The 19,755-nt window shown below is 45.0% G+C and overlaps 1 protein-coding gene across 5 annotated transcripts in view; it reads right to left on the bottom strand.

The window, feature by feature from the left end:
- LSAMP (limbic system associated membrane protein) overlaps nt 1-19,755 on the bottom strand; it is a 974,787-nt gene that overhangs the window by 8,869 nt on the left and 946,163 nt on the right. For 3 of the 5 annotated variants that reach the window (XM_019618792.2, XM_019618776.2, XM_010719331.3), the window contains 3 exons: nt 17,268-17,388; nt 16,176-16,324; nt 9,868-9,903 (listed from right to left, as the gene is read on the bottom strand). In XM_019618792.2, coding sequence (XP_019474337.1) covers nt 9,868-9,903; nt 16,176-16,324; nt 17,268-17,388 — 306 coding nt within the window. The remainder of the gene's footprint in view (nt 1-9,867; nt 9,904-16,175; nt 16,325-17,267; nt 17,389-19,755) is intronic. The other 2 variants (XM_019618784.2, XM_010719339.3) reach the window with 1 other exon arrangement.

Raw genomic sequence — 19,755 nt, 5'->3', positions numbered from 1 at the left:
TTTGTACTGGGGAGCCCAGAACTGGACACAGTACTCCAGATGAGGCCTTACCAGGGCAGAGTAGAGGGGGAGGATCACCTCCCTCGACCTGCTGGACACGCTCTTCTTAATGCACCCCAGAATGCCATTGGCCTTTTTGGCCACGAGGGCACACTGCTGGCTCATGGCCAACCTGTCATCCACCAGGACACCCAGGTCCCTCTCTGCAGAGTTCCTCTCCAGCAGCTCATCCCCCAGCCTGTATTGGTGCATGCAATTATTCCTCCCTAGGTGTAAGACCCTACACTTGCTTTTGTTGAACCTCATCCGGTCAGTTGGCTGCCAGCAGCAATATTATGGCCCTGCATTACATTGGGTGTCACCTTTTACCATGACTTCAGGACACTGGCACTAAGAGAAAGATTGGTGTGTTTCACGCTGCTGACTGCAGCCTGAAAGTTCACTTCTCTCTCTGCAGCCTCCCCAGCACATAACAGGACGGCCAGGCCAAGCAAAGTGCCTGAGTTGGGATGGACTGGCTGTATCGGCTCAAAGGCGTAGGAAAAGCTGCTGTAGGGCCGGCGCAGACGCGAGCGAATGGCTGCACCCTAAGCAATGTGCGCTTCTTCCCACCAGGTGGCAGCGGAAGGAAAAAAGAAAAGGGAAAACAAGCGATAAAGCAATTACGAAGAAAACACCATCGCGGGGCTCAGCAGAGCCCCGGAAAAGCCCCTTTGCAACACTGGTGCTGGAGGAGGGACCCTGCAATGCCAGGGGCTCTGCAGTGGGTGCTGCCGCCTGTGTCGGATGGGATAGGCCGGCACCAGGAGGAGAGCTGGGAGTCTGAGTGCACCCAGCCCATTGCAGAGCTGGTCAGACTGGTTAGCTAGCCAGAGACCACGCTCCCTTTCTTCCGTCCAGATGGCAGCCATTCCACCCATTGGCTATGATCATCCTTCCCTGCTACATGCCATCTGCAATGGAATAGTACTGGTTGGCATTAATACCCCTACCTCATATAGATAATGCCCACTTCTTTACCCTCGCTGCCTCTTGCAAGACTGGCAGCACCTGTAAGGACATGTACACAGCTGCAGTGGTGGAGGAGGAGTACCATGCCATGTAACCCTTGCTGAACAGATTGCCCCAGACCTGCAACCAAAGCCTCCTTGGGTGCACAAAAGCATTTCTCCAAAGGCTGTAAGCAGCAGCAGCATCACCACCACCAGAAATGCAGTCTGTGACTTTCAGATTTCCCAATACAGACTTTAAAAAGGGATTTCTGAGATGCAAGCAGGGAACAGACATGTTCTTGGTCTAAATAGAGAGGGACAAAATCACCCAGCTGTGGTCTCAATCACCCAGCATGTGTCTCCATGTTTCACACTCACATTCACCAGCCTGGAATCCCACTGGCTCCCACGTCCAATCACCTGAACAGACCAAAATGGAAACAGGAAAAGAGACAGCTGGTGCTTTTTATCTTATTTACATTAGTAAGATTCCAGGGCTTGGTAACTTTGCAGTGCTCATAGAGGAGGGCACACAGAAAAGTTCCAAAGGGCATCAGAGAGCCACAGGGTTCTTCCTGGCTTTGGCAACTGTCCCTGGGATCTTCTCAAAGAACATGAGATAAAATGTTGTGCAAGATGCCAGTCAGACCCCATGAGTTTCTGACTGAAGGTGAGGGCAGGAGAAAGCATGGGACAGTCTAGAAGGACTTCTCTGTGAAGGGAAAGAAGGAATGATGGTAAAGCAAGTGGAGCCACAAGCTGTTTTTGAAGCTTCTCTCCATCCTCATAAGGCTCTGTTGCTGCTGATAAGTTAACTCTACTTCTAGCAATGGCTGGAGAGTGGCTTTGTGAACAAATAAGAGGACCAAAAATGAGGGAGGAATGAAAAATGCACTAAGGGAGAAGGTAAAGGGAAAGTGAATAGGCACCATAGTGGCACCAGGAGGGGACTTAGGTTTTACAGTTGCCAGCTTCTCTGCAAGAACTCATTTTTCTACTCTGTTGACTCTTGCCAGGGCTTCAGAAGATGAAATCTTTATTATCATGAAGGCTTAAAAGGGAGGAATACTGTTAATTCCATTTTCAAGGTCATACTTTGAAAGTTATTAATTTCTTTCTTCCAAGGCTTTGCACTCTACTCTGAGGCTTTAGGGATTAGCAGCTTCTACTTACTAGGGTTCATTTGGAGCTTTCTTCTTCCTGGTTTTCTGTCTGTCCCCCTTTACTTTGAGAAGAAGACATGCTTATTCACTCTCTGCTCTTAATGTTGAAACTATTTCGCTCATTACCTGCTTTACCCCATTCTCTCTACCAGTTAATATCTGTGGGGTTCTGTTTCTGTAATTAAAATTTGTCTCTAACTGCACTGGCAATAGACTCTTCTCTTTTAGAGGCAGAAGTACCTCTGTGTAAACGATAGAGGATGCCCTGCAGCGGCTCTCCAGTAAGATTAAGGAAATGTCTCTGGTGTCTATCAATCTTAGCACACTGTTTAATATATGTCAGAATTTGCTCATGGTTTTTTAAGCAGTGAACAGTTCTTTCCCATGTTTTGAAGCTCATTCATGGTGCACTAAGTACTCATCTATCATATCTCATGTCATAGTGAAGATTCATTCTGTAATGCAGCTCACCCATCCTTCTCTGAGGTCTGAAATTGTATTTCTCAGTGTCGTTCTGAGCAGGCTGTGGTTTTCAAGAGATGGCTGCTTACACCACTTATCCTAGAGCTGGCTTACAGTAATGCTGGTCTAGAATGAACTGTCACCCTGATCAGTGAGGCTTGTGGTGGCTGGAATACCACCTGTGTATCAAGTTTACAAAGACCTTTCATTACCAGATCTATCATAGATACATCAATCAGAAAGAGCTCATAGCTAAGAACCATCCTCCACCCTTTCTGTTCTCCCAGCAGCTGGAATAGATTATTTAAAAATAAAAATAAAAAAACAACAAAAACTTGGCAAACTGCTGATATGAAATCAATTACTTAAAACTCCCTTGTCTTTGAATGATTCATTGAGGACTTCCATCCTACAAGCAAAACATCTAAAAAATATGTAGCGTAGCTTTTTGAGGGGATCATCTAAACCTGTTTGGCTTTTTTCTTAAATATGAAAATCTCTGCTCACATCTCAAGCACTTGTGTAAGGCACAGCAGACCAGCAGCGATCATGGTTTGGCTTCTTATTAGGGAACAAAGAGCATAGCTCCCCTTAACAAGAGCACACACAGACTTGCTAATGGGAAGCTCTGTAACCTCTTGAAAAATTAATATTTTCATCAGATTTATGTATGTCTGTTTACTCACTTCATTCTTGCTACCGTTTTCAGCAAGGTTTGCTAGGTATTTGGCATGGGAAAGATTGGAGTGGTTGTGAACAGAAATAAAGAGGGAGGGATACACTGAGGGGTAGCTGGATGGGAGATTGCAGCAGAAAGAGAACCAGGTTGGGCTGGAGAGTGACCAGCATGTGAGATATCTGGCTGTACCACTATCTCAGCTGTACCACTGTCTGCCCCTCTTAACCTAGTGCCTAGTGCAGCGTGGTGCCCAACCTGCCCTTGAGCCCTTCTGCAGGCCTTTCTCAGTGATCAGCAAACACGAGAACTCTCAAAGTCATGAAAGTTAAGGAAGGCCCATAAGCTGGGGTACACCTCTAAAGCATGGGAGACACCTAAGTAAATATTTCTTCATGCTATTTGTAGTTTGCACATCAAAGGATGTGTAGACACACAGACGTGTAGACGTGTACAATCACAGTGTGTGACTCCTGGCCACTTCAGTATCCTAACAGTGCAAGCAGGGCTTTAAAGCATGGGTATTGCTGAAGAAGAAAGTGGGATGCATCACCAAGCAAGTCATGTGAGCGAGTTCAGGAGTACACTGGCCCACCAGCAAGCATGCATTTCTCTAACACCTACCGTGGAGTCAGCCTGTCTGGGCTTCACTGGAGCTGTGCTGATCACAGCACATCCTTCTCCATGGCCCGACTCCTTGCTCCTGCCCATGCATCCACATTGCAGAGGGACATGCAGGTGATACTGGGGAAGGGCCAATGCATTCCTCTTTGGCTTGCCTTGCTGCTAGGTTTCTCCCTTCTTCTGGGATGCTCTGCTGACAGACCTACTCGCCCGTGGCAGGGCAGGCCTGCCAGGAGAACTCTGCTTTTTCTGCAAGCCTGATTTCTTTGGAATGTTCTTTCTTTCCCTGCACACCCCCTCCCTCCCAAATCCCACACCTCCCTTCTCCCGGTTGTTTTTGTTTTTAGAGAGAGCGCTTAGACAGCTGTATTAATCATGCAAGCCCAGCCATGTGTAATGTGCTTTATCAACAGCAGAGCAGACACTGAATGGCAACTGGATCGCAAGCGGGCCCGGTGCAGTGCCTGAGCCGGGAAGATAAACCTGCTGCTTCCCAAACCGACTTACCGTCATGGGTTAGTGAATGGAAAGACTGTTCACTTGGGACAACAACCAGAGGGGAGGCCAATTTGTTAGGCAAATTCTTGAGTGGTTATAGAGGAAATGGAAGTGAGGGAGAGAGGAGGATGATGAGGGTGGGAGTTACTCTTTGGCCATATTCTAATGGGGGAGAGAGGAATTTCTGTGTGTGCTTAAGGATTAAATCAAGACAATAATGGCTGTTCTTCCTCCTTCTTGCTGCCCTCCACGCTTTGGTCCCAGTCTGTTCAGCAGGCAGCTCACCAAGAGGCAGAATGGGAATTTAGGCACACTTGTACAGTGGGTAGAAGTCAGTCTCATCATCCCTGCGGAGGAACGTCCAGCTGGTAGCTTCGGAAACTCATCTAACACACAGATGGTATCAGGTTAGGAGTGTCCTGCAGGCAGGGGACATCTGCCTCAGGAGGGTTATGGCCTGCCTGAGCTCTGCTCTGCAGGGTAATCTGTCCATGCTGCAGCTCTGATGCTATCAGTGTCCCTGCTGGACAACTGATATTCCATGGCGCTTTTTTTTCTGGGGGTTTGTTTCTAATCTCTCCGGTGCAGTTGTGTGATTTCTCCCCCACTGCTTTCACCCAGCCTCTACTCTCCCTCCTGCCTGCTGAGCTCTGACTTCTGCTTTGCAGGGCTGTTCTGCATGCATGCAAAACCATACCTGTGGCTAAGCAGACCTTGAAATGCCTTCACTGCCCCAGTGTAGGGCCAGCCCTGAGGAATACTGTTCTGGGACTTGCAGTCTCTGTTCCTACTCTCTGCTTCCACTTCTCCTCACTTACTGGATTCTCCACAGCATTACTACCAGGGAGGCTTATGCAAATATATGCAATCCAAGGCTCATTCTGGAATAAATCAATCTAAATTAAAATTAATGAACAAAAAGTACAGAAACAGATCAAGTAATAAAGCTATTTCTCTCTCTCCCTCTCCCCTGTGTCTCTTTCTTCTTTACAAAAGCTGGGTTTTTTTCTTTGCACTTTTTGGGAAGAAGAAGACTTTTTTTTTCAAGCAGTCTCAGCAAACAGAAACTGCCTGTTGCTCTCCAGAAAAACCCACCAAGCAATGTTAGTATCGGTGGTAACAGAAATAATTCTTAGCATTTCTTTTTTCACTGTTCTGTTTTTTTCCCAGCTACATTCCCATGAGCCCTTTTGGAAGGGACTATCATCACTTTGATTTTGATATTATTTTAACCATATGGTCAAAATAAGACACAATGCCACTGCTTGGCTGGTACCTATGAAGTAGCAAAAAAACCCACAATACTATGGCCTTCTGCTTTTGCCCTGTCTCGTTCTTCCTGTTCCCTTGGCATGAAGCCCCAGCAAGCTTGGCACCCACTACCGTGCTTGCAGACCTGGCAAGCATGGATGTTGACCTTTAGCAATGAGAGAAGCTTGGCTTGCATGATTCACCCTGCAGAGCTGTCCCCTTCTGCAATGGAGAATGGGCTTTTGGGAAAATCTGGCTGGGTACCACCAGCAAGAAGCAAGGTGAGCCCTGAGCTGTGCTGGCTATCCAAGGACGTGGGTGTTTCAGTTGCCAATTCCTTCCTATGCTTGGGCCCTACAGCCGTTAGTTTTATCTGCTGGTAATTTCTGTGTCAGGATGATGATAGTACAAGATTGGCTATTTTGGTCTTTGTTTATACTGTGTTTTTCCCAGCTCTACAGACTAATATGGTTCAGAGACTGTCAAGGCTTGGGTTTTCAATGACCATTTCTTGGAAATGAAAGAGCAAGTTCTCACTTCAGTGAATAAGACTCGAGACAGATGGGTTCTTTAACCAGCCACATTGTACTTGGAGGACTGGTTTCTCTGGGCTCTTCTCATATCACTGCCTAGTTGGCAAACCTCCTGCAAATAATGTGTTAACTCTTTACAGACTGTAATCTCTGATATATTCCCCCATACTTCATTCCTTAGCTTTAAAATATTCAGATGTTTGTCCTTTTGCCAAAACAAAGACACACAGCTCACATGAGAGCTGCCTGCTTAGCAGGACTGACAGGGCCAGGCACTGGAGGAAGTAAAAGGAGAGCAGCAGTGGGTGGAGGAGATCACTGCAACAGATGAACTCTCTTTTCTCCACAGCTAGGATTTCCATGGGCGAAGAAGAGGACTGAGAGGATATTACATAGATACTCTCTGTTTCCCACTCTGGTCATCAGACCCAAATGAACATCTCTTTTCTCCATTCTCCCATCTTCCACCCACCCAACGAAGGCATTAGTGACAGCACAAGCTACACAGGCTACAGCTAAATGGAGACTAGCTACAATCTACAGTCATCAGGGGTCATTCTCCAATCAGCACGTTTTGGCAGAAACACAGGACTGCTCATTCTCTGTTTCTCCCCCCCCTCTCTCCATTGCTAACACTGTTGCTATAAATGTTTTGTTGCTCTCTTGATGATCATGACTGGACTCGTGTCAGATCAGGTCCCAAGGAGTGGTCTGGATGCTTGTCTCTTGGCAGTGCAGTATTGCCCCTCAGAGCTCCCAAGGTTGAAGCTAATCCTGCTGAGAAAGTTCCTGGTTATTCTGTGCTCAGTCTTCATCATGAATCTCCTGACAGGAAGAATCACGGGTTTTAAAGCCTGTCAGTCTGGATAAGCCACAGTGAGGATAAGTCTTAGTGCTAATCACAGGGGAGCGAGTCTATGTGCAAAGGGCTGAGGGCAAGGGACAATGGAGGATGGAGATGGAGCTAACACCATAACAGTGATAGACTCTTTTGAGGTTCAGCAGATCCTGCTTGGCCCTGTCCTTGTTGAGTATAATGAAGAATAAGAAAATTCTCCCTTTTCAGAAGAAAATCCCTTTTGAAAACAACTTGAGGATGCACTATGGTCCCATCACAAAGCAAAGTTATAATGAGGAGAATGAGACTAGATAACACCACCCTGCCAGACTTCTCAGGGCATATTGAGTGCCCTGCTGCAAAATCAGGAAAGCTGGAAATTTTTCCAGGGACAAGTCAGTTAGAGCTGAATCAGCTGAGCTCTACCAGCTTTCCGGATACAGCCTGAACAAATTCAAGTTCCACGTGTTTAGCTGAATGAGCTTCTGAGTCTCTAGCCTGCCTGAAAGCAAGATGTTTCCACAGCACCTAGCTAATGATAGCAATGCTTACAATGAGTACAGTGCTCTTCATCTCAAAACACCTTCCTTTTAAATTAATGCTTGAAGCCCCTACAGGGCAGGGAAATGTTACCGAGGCTTAAGAGAAATGGAAATTAAGGGAGAAGAGGAGGAGGCTGTGATTTTGGACACTGAGAAAAGGCTTGTTTGAGAGCTGAGGACAGCATCTCAGAACACAAACTCATTGGGAGAAAAAGGTCTAACAAGGCAATTTTACACCTAAGGTTTCTTTGAAGATGAACAGCAAAGTAAAAGCAAATGTTGAGGTAAGTACCAATATCTGTGCTGAATGCTCACATTACAGAAGCTGGTATGAGCTTTCAGAAACCAAATGAGAATTTAAATTCTACTTTCTCCCTCTGCAAAATCCTCTTAGTGTGTCCAGGGTCAGTGGAGATATTCCTGCATTTGGCATCACAGACTCCTGAAGACTCCTCACAGAAGTGATGTCACACTGGGATGTCCTTCAAGATGGTCTCAGGGAACAGGGAGCAGTGAAAGGATGAAACGACAACTTCAAAGGCAGAGGGAGAAGTGTGTTGAAGGACAGACTAAAGCTCTGCAGGGTGGTCTTGGCAGCTTGATTAGGAGGGGCATTTGATATGGAAATCTGGTTGGAAATCAATTGCGGTTTTTGCTTTATCATTTACCTTAATGGACTACTAATTCAAACCCAGCAGTAAACAGGGCTGGCTATGAAAAGAATTAACAGTGCCTGTCTGTGGAATTTAAGGATATATAATAAAAATAATCATAAAAAGAAAGAGCCCTGGGTTTTCCATCAGACAAAAATATTTGTAGTGGAAAATTCTCCTTAAAAGAGAAGACGCAAAATTGGAAAACTCCTCAAAACCTTACATCCCAAACAGCCTCAGCAACTTTAATTTCACATCCAAGCACACGTTTCATTTGCAATACATATGATAATGGTGTTTAATTGGATTTATTTTGCCACGCTACATTCCCAACGGCTTACTTTACTCCTTTCTTCAGCTCCTTGAATGTTATTTACAAATCACTCTCTGGGATTTCATTTTAATGGTAGTTTGAGTTCTTTTTGTTTTTTTTCCCTCCTTTTTTAGGTACTTTTCTTTAATTGTATTTGTGGATTTGCCTTTTAAATAGGCAATTGTGGCTACATCCTGAGCCTAAATAAGTTGCCAAGAGCAGAGCTTGATTTGAAAACACGGAGTTGTTAAATGGAGCTGATGTAACACCCAGCATTTATTGTTCTTTCCATAGGAGTACCTGCAGGTGCTTTACTTGGGCAGGTGCCCTTTTACAACACAACATGGGTTCATAATAACACTCTACCTCCAAGCTCTACATAGACGTTAACTGTTGAGGCCTCAGAACATCCCATGAGCTGAGTATATCTCCATATGGCAGTGAAACAAAGATACTGAGGAGCTCTAGGCCAAAATGTTAACATGAATAAGGGGACCGGCTGCCTTATTGTTGATTTAGTTTCAAGCACCTGGAAACAGCCTGATTTCTGAAAGTGCTGAGTTTCTGTGCTTTTACACTACCTCAGGATCACATCCAAACCCCAAACCTCATGTGCACTCAGCAAGCCTGGGCTATGCTGCTGGTACCTGAGGGAGGCTTGGGCAGCGTGCAGCAAGGGCAGGAAGAATATTCAGGCTTTGTTTTGCCTTCATGCCTTCTCCTATTGCAATAAACTAGTCCATAACACTTCACTGTAGTATATGCTTTTACCTTGCTTTTCCTTTCATTCTGTCTGCCACAAAGGCAGAGCTACAGGACAAATTTAGGGGTGCATGATGAAAGAATGAGGAAAAAAAGGTTTTCATTGGGAATAGTTTGCACAAATAGAGTGAAAAAAATCTCCTGGCAGCAATTTAATTTTTAGCTTCTCATTTATCCACTCCACAATCCTTGCAAAATTTTAGGTCTCCTTATGCTTTTGATCCAAATCAGGATATGTGTGGAAAGAGTATATATGAAGGAGTCAGTCTATAGAAAAACTGATCCCCTGTGAAGACTGTCCAGACCTGGATGAGGACATGGTGTCATGGATCAAAGCTTGGGAAAAGGTTGTTGCTTTTTAGCTGATTGGTTTCCTGAAATAGGAGAAGGGAGAAGGAAGAATGAGGGAGGCGAGCAGAAGAGAACAAATGGCATATGGAAAAGGGGGGAAAGCCCTTATTGTCCTGCCCTGTTTTGCCCATCCCCAGCTCTTTGCATTTATCAGGATGATGGAGAATGACCCGGCTAGAGAGCTATTTTGACATAAAACATATACTGACCTGGAAAAGGATTGGGGAGTGTGGGTAAAACTCGTTCTAAGGGCGGAAAAAAAACAATAAGCAACATGCAGGAGAAAAGCCACTTTTCACACCAAGCAAGCAGCAGATACAAACCTGATTGAGTTGTCCATCCCCAAATTAGATGAGCTAGAATAGGTTGCATATATGGAGCATTTTTCTAGCAACACACCTAGTACACGTCTCCTGCGACTGGCAGTCAGAGAGAAGTCATTTGAAAAACTAAACAAATAATACAGCAGTAGAGATTAGGCACCTGCAGTGAGGTTAATTGGAATGAATGGGCCACATCTCCTCTCTAACTTTCAAGACCACTCATGTCATCATGTTACAGCTCCTCTTAGCTACACCCCTGGCTGGAAGCTAGCCTTTGGCAGCAGGGTGAGTTGTAGAGGTACTCCATGGGTAGTTACTGCCTCCACACAACCTTCTCCACAGTGGGTTTCTTGCCAGTGAGAGGTATCTTAAGGATGTGAACATTGGAATTGCCAGCCAGGTGAACCTGAATGGTATTCTGTTTCTTCTAGGCATCTGTCTTTGTAAAGGAACAGAGCTCTTGCAGATTCACCGATCTCTAGCAGCAAGCAGAGCCTGCTGTTTCAGTTATAGGGTTTTTACAGTGTGTCCTTGTTCTACATCACAGCAAGCTTCTGGTATACATCACTGCTGGCTTCACGCTTTGCTTCCTCCATGCCAGGATCTCAAAAGAATTGCACAGACACTGAGGGAAATCAGCGGAGACCTCAGTCTGAGGCTAGAAGGAGTGTTACTTCCATTTTACAGGTAGAGCAGGTGATGAAGAAAGCAAGGAAGCAGTCTGTCCAAGGTCAAATTCTGATCTGTTGGCAGTCAGGAACAGAACCATGAATATAAGCCTACCAGACCGGACTCTACTCTGATTTTACTCTGGCTCTACACTGGGTCTCTCTTCATCAACTACAGAGCTTGCTAGATGCCTTGTGCTGACTGAGGCACGCTCCTACTCAAGGGCTGACTGGGAGGCAGACATTTAGCTGCAGAAATATGTCACTATGCAAAAGCTAATAGGCCTGAGGCAATGAGTTGTCTCCTGGTTTATCTGTGAGGGTGTTGCTAAGATCACTGCTGATGTACATGCAGCTTGGCAGGATACAGCCATAGTCCACTGTTGCTCTCTGATCACCCCAATCCCAGCTCTTCAGAAGTCAGTGCTCTCTGTATAGCACTCCTGGTGCAAGGAGCTGGCTTCTGACTTGCTGGAGACCGCGGGGACCTGTGACACTACAGATCTCCTGCCTTCACAGTGGTAATGGAGCCATTGGAGTCCACAGTAGGGACAGGGGAGATTGTCTCTTGTGTAGAAAATACACAGCTAGCCTCGATCTCTGTGTTTATGTAGCACCAGGGGACTATTGTTCTGTGAAAGCAGGCTGTTGTGCTGACATGACTTCCTTGTTATTTAGTTTGGTTAAATAACTCAACTCCCCTTTACCTTCTTCCCGCACAGCAGGCTGCAGGCTGCACAGCATAAGCAGTTAAAGCAAAGCACTACGGCCTCATTATCACGCTGCTTTCTATTCAAGGACTCTCCCTCTGTTCCCTTTGCCTGCTGCGTGCAGCCTTTATTGCTCCACCCTGGCTCATTAGCAGTGTCTCAGCCTCGCTCCATCTGGCTGTCACCCTCACCACTTTCTTTCCTCTCCCAAGTCTCCGTGTTACTGACAGCCTGTGGGAATACACGGGGGATGCGCTGAGAGCCTCAGACTTTACTCCAAACCATAGCAAACACCACCACCACAAACAGATGCTCAGGCACAAGGCCTGTATTATGTACTATGACAACGGGTATGAGAGGGTGCCCACCAGCTAGCACTTGTACCAGGGTGCTAACAAGCAATGGCAGGTGAGAGGCAAGCGCCAGCTCTTCCAAGGAGCTTGCCTCTTGCTGGGATTAAAACTGCTGAACCAAACTGATAACTGTACCTGAAGCACTTTGAGAGGTGGTGGTGGGATGCTGCCTGCTGCCTGCATCTAATTGGCATGGGCCCTGCCAGGTGCTGCTTCACCTCTGCTTTCCTCACTTGCTGAAGGGCACTGAGGATGCAGCAGGGCTCCTGCTGAGGTGGCAGTCTCCTATAATTGAGACAATTTAGGCAGCAGGACTGCACTGAGGTGTGCAGTAGCGTGCTGTTGTCTCCTCCTTTATCATCAGGGATAAGCTGGCTCTGTAGGAGGCAGAAGTCAACTGGTCTGGAAGGACTTTCATTGGTTTTCTCTGCCTTGCATGATTGCGCCAGGTGCTGCAGCTGCTTCTGTGTGCCAGTGGATGTGTTTGCTCGCATATATCCATACATGTAAGCCTATGTATGCATATGCTTCTATGGCAGATATGCATCTGACATATACTTTTATATATAATTTATATATATACTCACATATGTGTACCACTGTACAGCATGAGCTAACATATAAATTGTGGCTTTTACATCTGTAGCTTTTCATAGCACTCTGTTGGCTTAATGGAACGAGAAGGAAACCCTCTCTCTTCATATATCTGAGGGAAAAAAACCTTTCCCTTTAGCTGTGGTGCTACTTCTCACTTTCTCTGTTCTGTGAGGCAGCCTGGCTTGACCTCTGTCAGGTCACCCTCGCACTCAGGAGTTCTACTGCCCATTTCCTTGGTCGCATGGCATTTTGTGCTAGGAGTTACCAGCCCTGTTCCCAGGCTCTGCAGAGCTGAACCCACCTCCAGCACAACATGGTGCTGCCTCCCAGCTCCTTTGTCCACATATATTTTTCACTCAGAGGGTGGTGACACACTGGAACAGGTTGCCCAAGGAGGTTGTGGATGCCCCATCCCTGGAAGCATTCAAGGCCAGGCTGGATGTGGCTCTGGGCAGCCTGGTCTGGTGGCTGGTGACCCTGCACATAGCAGGGGGGTTGAAACTAGATGATCGTTCTGATTCTTTTCAACCCAGAGCATTCTATGATTCTGTGATTCTGTATGGGCATGTCCCTCCCTCCTGCATGGGCTTTGGTGCTCCTTGAACCTTTCCCCGAACTAACTCAACTCCCTGCAACAAAAGAAAACATTTGGGAGCATTTAGAGGGTGGGTGGTAAAGCTCCCTTACGTTTTCACGAGTTGAGCTGCCTTGGTGTGTGGCCCACTGGTACCAGAGTATGGGAAATGACAAAAGCACGGGGCATAGAGCAGGGGGAATAAGAAGCAGGTAGGAGGGGATGACAGCAAGCTTCAGATCCACTGTATCATCAGCCAGTACATATGTGTGCTGTCTGCAAACATATTCCAGATTGCTGTTGGAGACAGGACCCTGGGTAAGACAGACCTTTGGGCTGACCCAGTATAGCTATTTGTGTGTTGCTGTAAGCTCAGTCTCCAGGATCGAGGAGTATAAATCTCTCCACCTACAGCAGGCATTCCTGCTGCTACATCCTTTATGGAAGATCACTAGCTATCTATTCATACAGCTCTAGAAAGCTGCTTTTGTAATTTAATGCATCTTCTAACTATGGCATTGACATCTAAGGCACTTGGTCTCTCTGAGAGTTTTTAAATGCAGGCGGAGACTTCCTGGAATGGAAGACACCCATTTTTCTCTGTTGCTGAACTGTTCTTTCACATCCTTTTGCTAGCTCCCCATCTGCCCTCCACCTCAGACAAAGCTGCCAGTATCTCATTACTAACTTTCTGCTTGTTACTGCACTGCTGACCGCTGCTTTTTGTTGTTGTTGTGAGGGTTTTTTTTTTTACAGTGGGCCACTGTGTCTGCCTCTCTGCTGGGATGCTGCCCTACAGTGAGCTTGATCTCTATTTTAAAAAAAATAAAAATCCTGGAAAAACACTCTGAGTATTTGAGTATGTACTATACCTTGAAAAAACTTGGTGCTGCTTTTCTTAATTTTTCTTCTGCTTGGATCTGTGGCTGGGATTGTACATTGCCAGTTATTTGAGATCAGTACAGCATTTTTTTCAGCTGGGCTTGTAGGTTTCTGGGGCCACTTCTTTATGAAGCTTGATTCCCTTCACTCACCTCCTCCCAGATTTTTTAACCTTAGGAATACCAACAGGAGTCTGCCTGAATTTAATGTTTTTCTCTCTTCCACACTAACTAGAAGGAGAATGGAGAGTTCCTGAAACAATATTACACAATTTTCACAATGGCTTTCTCCCTCCACAACACTGAATGCTGAAGAAATGGGAATTAACTAAGCAACAAAAATGAAAATTGGAAACAGTTTGAGGAAAATCATCCAATCTTTCTCACCTCCTGCACCTCCATTTTTCTGGCTCTTGTAAAGTTGCAACTTCACAAGTTCTCAAGTGTTTAGATAGCACTTGAGTTTTTACTGTAAAAATGATGAACAAAATCCAACAACTTGATAGAAGGAAAGTTACCTCAACGCACATCAAAAGGAGGCTAAAATAGCACTTCACTTTATTTCCTTGTTCAAGACATCTCTAACAGTTGCCACCTTTCCTCTCGGCATAGGTACTGGCAACTTTGCAAGATCTCAGCACTTTTCTTACAGGTTCTGCCACTGAATTCATGACCATGGGTAAACCACTTCTTCACTCTGTTTTTTAGTTTTCCTTCTGCAAAAAGTGCTAATAACACTCACCGATTTCTGAATAACTTGCGATGTTAAAATATTCATTGCCAGCAAATCCTTTGAGATCCTTTGAGGTGAAGCTCTCAAGTTGTGCAAAATGCTTTTCTAGCAAAACCAACCCCTGTCTAATATCACGTGTCCGTACATACATTATTGAATTTCATCTTATATTTTGTTTCAGTGATGTATTCAGCTCATCTGTGTAACAGGAACCAATAGAGAGAGCCAAATTTAGAATTCAACCACAAATAATGGATTCTAAACTTAGCATTATATTAATATCAGCAAGAACAAATCTCGAGTATCTGAAAACTGTGTTCCAGATTGCTGCTTGAGAATTTCATTTGAATCTCATGACAGTCACAAGATGAGGGTAAAAAGACCTTCAAAGTAGAAATTTGCTTTGTTTCCCTGACCAAATGCAGCAGGAAATCAAATATATGTTCTTTTATGATAAATCTCTTCTTCACGAAAAAAAAATCCACAGAACGCACCCAAATTTTACAAGAATTCAAACTGCACTGTAATAATTCTAGTGATGTTAAACAAAGAATGCCAATGGATTTGTTCTTTTGCAGTACATCTGCTAAAAAACAAAAGCAAACCAAAACACTTTTTTTTTTCCCTGATACTTTGATTAATCTGACAACGCAACAGATACTACATTAGACCACCTCTCACACTAAGACAGATTTGCATAGTTTATTTTTGTTTCTGTTTAGAAGGTCATGCAGGTTGTGGCCTGAGTGCTTTAATTCAGTTTGAGATCAGCAGAAGAATACAACCCTATGTCACTTCTCGGTCTCTGGTCCATTTGTGTGAGTGGGTCATTCTGCTGCAGTCTATTTCTGGCAGCAATAGAAATGTGCAGTGAAAGCTGAGCCCAGGATTTGTGCCTTGAATACAGCACTGGGTTTTGAAAACACTACAGTGAATATACCCATGTGTGCATGGGTGGAAGGATAAGAATGGGGGCTTAACATAGGGCCAGGACAGAACCAGATGCAAAATTCAGAACCAGCAGGTAATTCTGTTTTGGAGTTTGTCATGGCCCCAGCTTCTTTCTTCTCATGTTTACTACGAAAACTTAGTAATTGAAAGGGAGCAATGAGATCCCAGAAAGTTGTTTCATATCTCACCTGCTGATTATCTTTTCCCCCATGTTCCTCAAGGTATACCCCCTTAAATCATTCTGTCTTATGCTACTTCCTTCCTTCCCTTTTTCTCCTGCTTTCAAACTCATTTCTCTTTTTCTTGACTCTCTTGTTCTCCTCAGGCTCAGTGGCTAGTTCTCTCCACCTCTCTGAATTACTTGTCATTTCTCAGCTGTCACAGCTCCTCCGAGCCTTGGCCTTTTCTCTGCTTATTAAAAGGGCTTTCACTCTGAGGGAGTTTTCAGTTCCAGTCTTAAAACAAACACATTTTGATTATTTTAACAAAGTCTGACTTTGGCAAATAAAGTCAATCAAAGGGCTTGACCTTAACTTTTTAATTTGGCTGCGTTTGTGTTTCACTCTGAGTATGGACATGTATGTGTCTGAAGCAGTCAGTTCTCAGCTAGAGGTTTTGTGAGGTTGACAAGCCGTGTTTTATGAACCAGTGATCCTGTGTGCTTACAACACAGCCTGGTTCTTTGTGAGAGTGACCTGGACCTCCCCTTGCCCTCTTCTATACTTACTGTAAAGGTATAGGCTGGCATTTGTGACTCCCAGCTTGTTGGCAGCCACACAGGTGTAGTTCCCATAGTGCTCCTCAGTGACGTTGGCCACCATCAGCAGAGACTGGCTCCCCGTGCTCTTTATCTCCAGACCGTTGGCACTGTTTATCCTGGGAAGATAGGAGAAGAGGAGTGCAGTGCAGTGGCCATTGTGTATTGGAGAGGAAATCAACACCCTTCAGACCAGCTGGTAGGTGAGGATGGAGGCAGGCAGTGAGGAGACGTGAGAAGAGGCCAGAAAAGGCATTGATGGGAAGCAGGAGGAGTCAATGAAAGGAAAAAGGAGTGCAGCAGAGAGGAGTGCCACTGGTGAAGCAATGGAGAAGAAAGAAAAGCTGAGGGAAAAGGAGGAATCCTTTATTCAGTACTGGCTTATACTGGGAAATGAAGTTACTATAACCAACTGAGGGCTAGTTCATACTTGGAACAAGGATTTTTAGTGAAACACACCAATTAATATGTTTTAATATGAGCATTTACAAAAGCCAGGCCACCCCTGAGCCTGCAGACGTGGGTCAGCCTAAAAACTAAATAATAACACTACCTTCTAAATGCTCTAATGTAACACTAATGTAAATGTTCAGGTATAAGGAACAGATCCTTTTTCTCATTTTCTCCCCACGTGCAAACCTTGGTGGCTCAGGTCCCAGAGATGGAGGAATCTTATACCTCCCCTAGAAGGAGACAGCTAGATTGAAGTTACCTACTTGGAGACCAACACTATTTTTTTTATCACGATCTATTTAACACATGAACACTGGAAGAAAGGAAGCACTACTAATGTCTTAATTGTGAATTGCTTCTTTAGTGACTTAAAAGCAGGAGCTTCATCCTTAGCACTCCCTTCAGCATCTCTGGTTTAGAGAAGGACTGCCTTTTCCAGTCCCAACCACACTGCCTCTGCCTGGGCTGAAGGGACAGTCTTGACTTAGATGGCTCACAGGGAATAATTTGCTTGAGGAGAAGAACTGAGGATGACAGCTGATTGTCTAAGAATGCCCTACTGAGTGGACTGAAATAGAGAGAAAGGAAAAGGAAAGCTAATGGTCTTACCTGGTATCATCCCTGTACCACTCAAAGTCAGGCGTGGGCACTGCTGATGCCTCACAGCGGAGTAAGGCTTGTCGTCCCGTGGCTGCCTCATTGCTCTTGGACTCTGTGATGGTGGGAGGGTCTGCAGGAAGGAAACACTGGGTAACTCACAACTTTCAGATGGATGGAAAAAAAGTAGAACTGTTTCAGGAACTGGCTTCCTTATGCAAACCATTGGGGCTGGTGGAGGACTATATCAGCTGTATGCTGGGGCACATCCAGCCCCAGCTCCTCTGAAAAATATCTGCTCTTTGAACTCCTCTAATAACTATACCAGCATTACTCCTTACGTGTGCTTCTCTTCAGTGGCACTGAATAAAGCTCTGTCATAATTGCACAGGCATATGCAGGTAAAGTTGAGGTTAATGATAGACTCCTGTAATTCATGAATATTTACCTGTGGATCTCTAGTTCACATGGCCTTATCAGAGAGAAGATGATGAGAGAAAGACTTTATCAATGGTAAGGAAGAAAGCAGAAGCAAAAGAAAGAAAGCAGGAATTTAGCACTAGCATAAAAAATAATTTCCTTTGCATCCAATGTCAAAACTATAATAAGAAAGGAAAGGTTGGTCTCTTCTCCCAGGTAACTAGTGATAGGATGAGAGGTTATCACTTTAAGTTGAGCTAGGGGAGGTTCTGATTGGATTTCAAGAAGAATTTCTTCTCCAAAAGAATAGTGAAGCACTGAATCTAACTGCCCAAGGAGGTGGTGCAGTCACCGTCCCTGGTGTTCATGAAACATGTAGATATGGCACTTAGGGACATGCTTAGGGAGCATGGTAGTGACGGTGGACTGGATGATCTTTGAGGTCTTTTCCAGCAGTAGTGATTCTATGTTTCTTTGTTTCTATCAGGAGGTGGTGGAGTCACCATTCAAGTACCATGTAGATACTGAGGGACACACTTAGTAGGCATGGTGGTGATGGGTTAATGGTTGGACTTGATGGTCTTAGAAGTTTTTTCTTCCAACCTTAATGATTCCATGATCCTATGATCAGTGTGCACTGCTGGAGATGGGACTCAATGCTGGCTGAAGTACCGGGCAGAGTACCAGCAGCTTCACACTCAGCCCTGTGTTCAAAATGACAAGACTGACCAATGAAAAGGCCGGATTATTTCCACCTGGCTGCTGGGAGGGAGTAGGCACCTTGTCTGCCATCACCAGTGCTCAGGGACTCTTGAGCCAGCTGCCATGCTGAGGCTCAGGCCACCACAAAGCACCCTGCCTGTGCACGGAGCACAACTCTGTTACCTATGTCCGTCCTGGCACAGGAAGGCCAAAAAATAATCAAAATGAATCGTGGCTGTCAAATAAAAAAAATAGCGCTGTCTGGAAAACGTACTGAGAGAAGTTTGTTGTGAGCGCATTAGCCAGCTCAATGTGATCCCTTTCCTGACCTTAATCGGGATTTTATGCAGGGCTTTAGGGATATTGCAGTGCGCCCTCTAACATCATAAATATTAATAAGTGTACAGAAATAGGATCCTGCATTCAAAGGCTGCGGGTTCACGTAAATATTTTAATTCGGGAAGGAGGAGGGGTAATAAAAGGATAGCGAAGGTGATTTTTTAAGCCTCCTTCTCCAATTTTTTGTTCAAGCCGTGTACCCTGCTGTCTGCTGTGAAAAAAGCCTTTTCCACTTCACTGAACCCAGCGCATGCGATGAGTCATGCAATGAACAGAACCTTTCTGTGGGCCCAGAAAATGCAGCCGCTCCGTGTTTGGCCTACGCTGCTGGGGCAGCCAGGAGTGGGCTCCCTTCACTGCTCTCCCTCCTCGCTTCCTCAGGCCTCAGTTTCCGATCTGCAATGTGCCAGGGCCATTATTCAAGAAGCCTGAAGGTGGTGGTGTGAGACCGAAGCAGAGAGATGCTTCTTTCTCCTGCAGTCGGCTGACAACCTGCCCGCTGCTCAGCCTCAGAGAGAGATGAGGTGATAAGAAATGGCCAGGGAGCTCCTCACTTGGGATAGGTCCCATTTTTCAATCTTACTGTGATTTTCATCGCTTCTACTGCATGTGTAGCTTAAGAAAGCAAGATAAAGAAAGAAGTATGCAAATATCTGGATTTCATCCCCCAAACAGGACCGATTTTTTTTTTTCTGTGAGTCTCATGACCTCTTTGAATCTATCCCTGTGCTTGGCAACAAAAGGTCCTGCAGGAAATGATCACTTCCTCACATTGCACATTAGGCCATGTACTAATACTGCAGTGCTGCATCAGATCTTATTTTCATATACCATGATAGTAAAAGGATCTTACTCTAGCGCTCCAGTAACTAAGAGTTGAAACAAAGTCAAAATTGTATATAGACTTTATCCAACCATGCTAAATACAGCACTGAAATTATGTTTTATAGAAATATCTGAAAATACTAATTGCTTTTAATGGAATGTCTCGGGTTTATAAGCTCAGTTGTTTTTGACCAAAAAAAAAAACAAAACCAAA

Source organism: Meleagris gallopavo, chromosome 1 (assembly GCF_000146605.3).
Source record: "Meleagris gallopavo isolate NT-WF06-2002-E0010 breed Aviagen turkey brand Nicholas breeding stock chromosome 1, Turkey_5.1, whole genome shotgun sequence".
Lineage (NCBI taxonomy): Eukaryota > Metazoa > Chordata > Aves > Galliformes > Phasianidae > Meleagris > Meleagris gallopavo.
This window is presented reverse-complemented; position numbering and strand designations above follow the sequence as displayed.